At 37.1% G+C, this 8230-nt stretch overlaps 1 protein-coding gene across 1 annotated transcript; it reads left to right on the forward strand.

Annotated features, from left to right (window-relative positions):
• Positions 1-721: 721 nt before the first annotated feature.
• Positions 722-5808, forward strand: LOC145685107 (uncharacterized). Its single transcript, XM_081757452.1, has 2 exons — positions 722-992; positions 1133-5808. The coding sequence occupies exons 1-2, from the start codon at positions 722-724 to the stop codon at positions 5806-5808; spliced, it is 4947 nt and encodes a 1648-aa protein (XP_081613578.1).
• The last annotated feature ends 2422 nt before the right edge of the window (positions 5809-8230 follow it).

Raw genomic sequence — 8230 nt, forward strand, 5'->3', positions numbered from 1 at the left:
ACACGTGTACGCTAACCACTTAGCCACGTAAAATCTCATTAATAACAATGCAACTCTTACGATTATGAATATTCAACTTTTGGTTGAGGCTTGGAAAGTTTAAAGTTTCGTTCTAACTACACTACTTATTCACACTTCCACTTGTAATCACGTGACTCAAGATGGTATCCAAATATGAAAAGGCAGAGGATATGCTATAGCGGAGTTAAAAATCTTGCGTTTCGGTGCGGAGAAAGATCGAATTCACCATAAACAAGTGAACATACGATTCGGACAGAGGAAACAGTATGGAACGGAATCCAATGAAGGAGTTGGAAATGCAAACATCAATGTTTAGTCCTAACTTGTTTATTTAAATTGTTTAGTTTTGTTTAAAGATGTTTGTTCAAAGTAACTTATTACCTGTAGTAGAAGAAGAAGAAGCAAGGTATAGTTGCTTGTTGAAACTGTGCATAGCAGCAGTGTGTGAGTGAGCGCGTATCCTAAAGCTGCAGCATCGTAGTGTTCAATGTGCATTTTATTTTAACTCGGGAATTGTAAGAAATATTAACAATATTATTAAACCGAATTATTAAAGAACGAACCAGCGTTTGTGTGATACAGTCCATCATAAAGATTTGGTCCTCCGGGCCGGATGTTAATACGTGTTTATGTGTTTTATGTGACCTACGTGCTAGGACTTGTGTGTTAACAAGAAAGAAAAAAAAATGTGTGGGCGACAATGGAAGCTTACAATTCCCGAAAGCGTGTTTTAAAAGGCAAGGTCACTCGTGCTGAAAACTGCATAAACAATATCACAGAACAGGAAGATATTAGTGTAGTTAAGGTCTACAAAAACAAAGTGAGTGAACTGTCACGTGAAACAAATGAGCTTTTGTTTCTAGCCAGTAACTTGTGTGCCGAAGAAGAAATTTATTTGGTGCAAGAAGAAGAGCTTGCTGCTATTGAAGATAGACTTACAAAGCTTAACGTGAAATTAGTGGAAGTGCAGGGTAAAATATCTCACGCTTCTTCTAGTGATGCGAATAATCAAAAAAACACAACAGAAATTCGACTTCCAAAATTGCAGTGGCCATGCTTTAGTGGGAACTTAAATGATTGGCTGCGATAAACGTGAAGTTTATCGCAGCAGTGCATAATAATGAAAAATTGACGGGTGCACAAAAACTTCAGTACTTAAAAACTAGTCTGCAAGGTGAAGCAGCAACACTTATTCAATCTATACAAATAACTGACGATAACTATAAAGAAGCTTGGGACCTGTTAAATTTAAGGTATCAAAATAAACGAGAATTAGTCACGTCTATCTTGCGGCGGTTTGTAAGTCAAGGTCAAGTGCAGCAAGAATCAGCTGGCGCGTTGCGTCGGTTGTTGGATACAAGTGTTGAGTGTGTGCGATCGTTATCAGTGTTGGACATAAAAGTAAACGAATGGGATCCTTTGCTTATATTTCATATAACAGAGAAGCTAGACAGTGAAACAAAAAGACAGTGGGAACTTTCATTGTCAGACAGTGAACTACCAACATTTGACCAATTGGTGAAATTCATAGATCATAGGTGTCGCGCATTAGCAAGTAGCACTTCCAATGCAAAATCAATCCCACCCAGTGAGCCAAACAAGAGTAATAAAAAATCAACAATAGCGCTTCATGCTTCAGCTCAATTTTCGTGTTGCCAGTGCAAAAGCAAAAATCATCCTTTGCATAAATGTGATGACTTTCTTTCGCTGTCAGTTGACGAACGTCATTCCTTAGTGAAAAACAAGGCATTATGCTTTAATTGCTTACAATCTAATCATAAACTGTCCAGTTGCAAATCAGCATCGTGTCGTGAGTGTGGCAAACGTCATCATACTTTACTTCATTTTCCAAATAAACAGAACTCAGGTGTTTCAGTGGGGACTTATTTTTCAAGTGAAACTATTGTGCAACATGCAGTGTTATTACAAACTGCAGTAGTGATGGTGAAGGATTCATATGGTAATTTACAACCTGTGAGAGCCTTGTTAGATTCAGCCAGTGAAAAAAGCTTTGTGTCAGAAAACTGCTCACAACAGCTTGGTTTACAAAAACAGCCTGTGTATGTACATGTTTCGGGACTGAGTTCCAGTAATGTTGCTCGGGCAAAAGGTGTTGTTAATATTGTGTTTACATCAAGTTATGATGTTAAATCAGAATTTTCTATAGAAGCGTTAGTGTTGCCACAGGTAACAGGTATGCTACCAAAACGGTATATTCATAAAAGCAAGCAGTGGTCTCATGTTAACAAGTTAACATTAGCAGATCCGAATTTTAATGTTCCTGACAGAATCGATCTGTTATTGGGTGCAGATATTTACCCTCAATTGCTATTGGCGGGTGTGTGTAGTGGTGTTAATGGTTCTCCCGTAGCAGTGAATACCAAATTAGGATGGGTGTTGTTTGGTTCTATTGGCGACTACGAAATGCGACGTAAAGAATTCACAGCGTCAACATATCATATCCAGTGCAACAGTGAAAGAATTTTGCAACAATTTTGGGAATTGGAAGATATTCCTACACAAAAAATAATGTCGTCAGAAGAAAAGCAGTGTGAAATTTATTTCGAGAAGACCCATCAAAGAGATGAGACAGGTAGGTTCCATGTGCAGTTACCATTTCGCGACAACAGTGCAAGACTTGGTGAGTCACGTGAAGTGGCAATTAAACGCTTTAAGCAAGTAGAAAGTCGTTTGAAGAAGAGGCCTAAAATGCGTCAATTATATGTAGATTTTATGCACGAGTATGAGGTACTTGGGCATATGGAGATTATTCCAGAAAGTGAAATACTGAAACCAAATAGTGAAGTGTGTTATTTACCTCATCACGCAGTATTGAAAGATTCTAGTTCTACAACAAAACTGAGAGTAGTTTTTGATGGTAGTTGTAAAACTTCATCTAATGTGTCATTGAATGATAAGTTACTTGTCGGACCTAGGTTGCAGTGTGACTTAATTCCATTACTTGTGCGTTTTAGACAACATAATGTGGCATTAACTGCTGATATTGAGAAAATGTATAGACAGGTGAGAATCCAACCAGAACATACAGACTTCCAGCGAATTGTGTGGCGTGAAAAATCTAATCTTCCGATCAAAGATTACAGGCTTGTAACGGTAACTTATGGTACAGCTTCAGCACCATATTTAGCGGTGAAAAGTTTGCAACAATTAGCGAAATATGAAGAAGAATCATTTCCTCTTGCAGCAGCTGTAGTAATGCAAGACTTTTTTGTTGATGACTTAATCAGTGGTGCCAACTCAGTTAGTGAAGCAAATCAGTTACAAGAACAACTCAGTGCATTATTGCAGAAAGGAGATTTTGAACTGAGAAAATGGGCGTCCAACAGTCCCAACGTTTTGGATTCCGTACCCTCTCATTTGAAACAAGCGACGAGTAGTTTAGACTTTGATAGTAGTAATTCAGTGAAAACGTTAGGAATTCAGTGGTATCCATCAAATGATGTATTTTCGTATAATGTCAATCTTGTGTCAGTTAAGTCAGTTGTAACTAAGCGTAACATTTTATCAGAAAGTGCAAAGGTGTTCGATCCATTAGGTTTGATTTCTCCAACTACTATTATCGCAAAAATATTATTGCAAGAAATTTGGAAATTAAATTTAGAATGGGACAGTCCAGTTCCTGAATGGATTTTGAGGAAATGGAGGAATTACTACTCAGAGCTTTCTTTATTGAAAAACATCAAAATCAACAGGTGTATCACTATCACTCAAGCAACGAGAAGAGAGTTAATAGGATTCTGTGATTCTTCCGAAAAAGCCTATTGTGAAGTGGTGTATATGAGGTCTGTATCTCAAGACGGCCAAGTGAGTGTGAACATTGTTATGGGAAAAACGAAGGTTGCTCCAATCAAACAAGTGTCCTTGCCCCGATTAGAGCTCTGTGGTGCCTTGCTATTAGCTAAAATGATGAATCTCATATTAAATTCATTACGTTTGGAAGTGCATGATGTAATTGCCTATTCTGACTCTACTGTTGTGTTATCGTGGCTGAATTCAGATTCAAGCAGATGGAAAGTGTTTGTCGCGAATCGTGTAGCAAAGATTCAAACTCTTTTGCCATCAGTGAAGTGGCTCAAAGTGGATTCAAAGAATAATCCAGCAGACTGTGGTTCTCGAGGTTTATTACCTTCTGCCTTACTTGTACATCACTTATGGTTCTCAGGCCCAGAGTGGCTCAAAAACCCCATTCTCCCAGAGTGTAATGAATATACAGTGGATTCAAGGTTAGTCAACCAAGAGGAAAGAAAACATATAGTTTGTATGCATGTTCATGTTGATACCTCCATTATTGACAATTGTTCATCGTTGGTGAAACTTGAGCGAACTGTTGCATATTGTAAGCGCTTTAGTAATAATTGTCGTGTGTCGCAAGGAAACAAGCATACAGGTCCACGTACAGTGACAGAACTTTCTAATGCCTTGATGTGTCTGATAAAGATTATTCAACAAGGGTCATTTGTATCAGAAATTGAGTACCTGAAAAACGGAATATCATTACCTTCCAAAAATCGATTGCTTTGCTTGAACCCATTTGTCGATGATAAAGGTATTTTACGTGTGGGAGGTCGACTTAAAAATGCTAATGTTTCAGAAGATCGAAGGCATCCCATTTTACTTCCAAGGGATAGCCATTTAACAGAATTAATTGTGTGGAATGAACACAAATTGTGTTTGCATGGTGGACCAAGACTGGTATTATCTTCTTTACAACAGACATTTTGGATTATAAACGGAAGAGATTTTGTTCGCAAATTACTTCGGAAATGTGTGACATGTCATCGCCATAAAAAGTTAACGGTAGAACAGCTTATGGGAGATTTACCTGCTTCAAGAGTAAATCCTAGTCGGCCGTTTAGTCGTTCAGGAATAGATTATTGTGGGCCAATTCATCTCAAAGCAATTAAAGGCAGAGGGCGAACAACTTACAAGGCATATGTAGCATTATTTGTATGTTTTACTACTCACGCAATCCATTTAGAAATTGTGAGTGACTGTACAACTGAAGCGTTCTTAGCTGCTCTAAGAAGATTTGTTGCTCGTAGGGGAAAACCAACAGATATATTTAGTGACTGTTCCACAACATTCGTCAAAGCTAACAAAGAGCTAAAAGATTTTGTTAAGTTGCTAAAATCTGATCATCATAATATTTGTGTCACAGATTATCTTAGCAAGGAATGCATACAGTGGCATTTTAATGTACCTCATGCACCACATTTTGGCGGATTGTGGGAAGCCGGAATCAAATCCGTGAAGTATCATCTGAAAAGAATAGTAGGCAATGCTGTGTTAAATTTTGAAGAAATGTCAACCGTGTTGTGTCAAATTGAAGCGTGCCTGAATTCACGGCCACTTACCCCTTTGTCTTCAGACCCGAATGATTTGTGTAGCCTAACTCCAGGACATTTTCTCATTGGAGTTCCAATGTTGGCAATACCTGAACCAGATTATACAGAAAAGAAACTTAATCGACTGTCAAGATGGCAATCCGTGCAACGACTTCAGCAAAACTTCTGGAAGAGGTGGAGTGTAGAATATATCTCTATGTTACAACAGCGTCCAAAGTGGTGGAAAAGAAACAACAACGTGAAGGAAGGTGATTTAGTTTTACTTGTGGAAGATAACTTACCTCCTTTAAAATGGAAGTTGGGACGTATTGTAAATATTCATCCTGGAAGCGATAACGTTGTACGTGCAGTGACTGTAAAGACCTCAGAGGGAGTTTACAAAAGACCAGTTGTGAAAGTATCCCCATTGCCATTTGATTGAAAGACATTTTTCATTTACCGTTTTACTTTTTATATGTCATTTCAAATATTACTAATTCATTTTTGTGTGTATCTTAAACTAGATCGTTCAAGGGTGGGGGCTATGTTTAGTCCTAACTTGTTTATTTAAATTGTTTAGTTTTGTTTAAAGATGTTTGTTCAAAGTAACTTGTTACCTGTAGAAGAAGTAGAAGAAGCAAGGTATAGTTGCTTGTTGAAACTATGCATAGCAGCAGTGTGTGAGTGAGCGCGTATCCTAAAGCTGCAGCATCGTAGTGTTCAATGTGCATTTTATTTTAACTCGGGAATTGTAAGAAATATTAACAATATTATTAAACCGAATTATTAAAGAACGAACCAGCGTTTGTGTGATACAGTCCATCAATCAACATCACACAAGATTGTGCGCAAGAAGGTGACGACCTGACACTTCAAGTTAAAATTTGTAAACAATTTGATAGGCTAAGGCTGATACGAGGATGGAATTCTGTGAATCAATCCTTACTCAGTTACAATGTTGGGTTTCTGTCTCGGATTTTGTTCTCACATGATATCACGTTATGTTTCGTGAAAAGTGAGGAGACACGTCTGCTGGATTTCAGGGTTAAAAATTGAAGAAATGAGTTTAAGTGCGTACACACGATAATTCCAGAGTCAAAGTGGGTACTTCAATAGGCTCCGATTGAAAGAGAAGAAACGTGATGTGATTTTCGGTATATTAAACTAGTAATGTCAGCACGAAATTCCGGCTTTCAGTAAAAGATAATGGAACAATATTGGTGAATGACCCAGAATAGTACGCTTAATGGCGAATCTTAACAAGCAAAAATGTGGAACCATAATGAAAGTACTCGGAAAATTATGTGTCAATAGTTTTCAAGTCACAGAGTTTTAGTTTCATGCTGGACTTTATGTACTTCCTATATATTTTTTATTAAGTGTGACAGTCGATGGCAGAAAGTTGTCTGGTTCAAGGTCAAGCTAAAAGCTCACTCCATTTTTCCTCTTATTTTCAACTGATACCACCATGCGTCTGGCTTTATCGTGTACCTCAAAGCAAAAGCGTCTAGCTAAACTATTAACATGAATTTTTCTACATTAATGTTATAATGTTATCATTTAATCCTGATAAAGGAGGATTTCAACTTTTGTTACTGCAATATGCTCTACTCTATATATTACATCTTATTACAAGTATCTCGCTATAACCAATGATGTTTTTAAAATTATTTTTTACAGATAAAGAGTACATCTCCTGAAAGATGACAATGTGGCTTACAGTGGAGTACCACCAGAAAAAAATAATATTTACATTTACTGTTATTTTTTTTTTTTTTGAGAAGGGAAGCAGGGTGCTCAGTGGTAGAGCGTCCTACGAGTATCTGTGAGTTTGTGGTAAACGACATCGTTTTTCTCGAGATTCATCCATTTTCTCAAGCATCTTTATTCGATCTATTCTTTCTCCATTCATCATTCACTCTTATTAATCCTTCGGTTCCTTTAAACGACATAAACGTGGGCTATAAATTATAATATTTGATTTTTTTGTAGTGTGCCACACATTAATACGCCACACCACCAAACTTTCTGACTTTGTCCTTTATCAATGAAGAATAAACTTGAAAAAATATATATTAGTTATTGTTATGTTATGTTGATTGATAATGCTTGGAACTAAAGTACACTCTCTTGTAAAAAGTGACCCTTCAAACATTTTGCTTAACCTTTATTTTGTGTACTTTATTTTCTTAAAAATACACACATTCAATGTCCTTTCTCTCGGTATATGCAGAGTGTCACAGAACAAAGGGAACACACTGTCAGTAAAACAAAGACAGAGTTCCTGGTAATAAGTAGTTTATGAGTTTAAGGCTTCCAAGATCATCCAATAACAACTTTCAAGCAGAATTTCGACAACGTATGTGCCAATTAAAAGCTCGTAAACTTCTTTATTCAAATGTACACTTTTCAGAATCATGCAGTGCTGACGCATGTGATTTCCTTGTAAGGCAGAAACGATTCCTGGCAACTTAAGTGTAAATAACTAAGCGGGTGTAAATCAGTAGTAGCTCTGGAATGAATTGGCTGATTTTATCTTATTATCTCTCATTCCCACCGAAGGTTTACATTAGTATAATTCTATCTTTGTTGCTATAAAGTTAGGTATTACACACGGGAGTTGTATGTTTTCTTCTTGGATTGCAGAGCCGTCATACAGTGTTATCGTAGAATACTCTTCCATTTCACTTTCGAGCTAGTCGTGTATCTTCTTTAAATTCTTTCTTGTACCTCTAGGAATACGCGTATCACTGATTGAGAACTCGTGTTTAAAACTGAATATTCTTAGTTGTAAATGTACCTTAGAAATAAGTTTAACGACTTCAAAGAGGTGGGAGGAATGAATTAAGTTTCCAAACATGAGA

This window comes from Thermobia domestica, chromosome 5, assembly GCF_964235325.1.
Source record: "Thermobia domestica chromosome 5, izTheDome1.hap1.1, whole genome shotgun sequence".
In the NCBI taxonomy this organism is placed as follows: domain Eukaryota; kingdom Metazoa; phylum Arthropoda; class Insecta; order Zygentoma; family Lepismatidae; genus Thermobia; species Thermobia domestica.

What these genes read in the sequence shown, in the direction of transcription:
- LOC145685107 (XM_081757452.1), top strand. Translation starts at nt 722, where the DNA reads ATGGAAGCTTACAATTCCCGAAAGCGTGTTTTAAAAGGCAAGGTCACT. An exon ending in GAAATTAGTGGAAGTGCAGG is followed by an intron (nt 993 to 1,132) that starts GTAAAATATCTC and finishes TTATCGCAGCAG; the next exon opens with TGCATAATAATGAAAAATTG.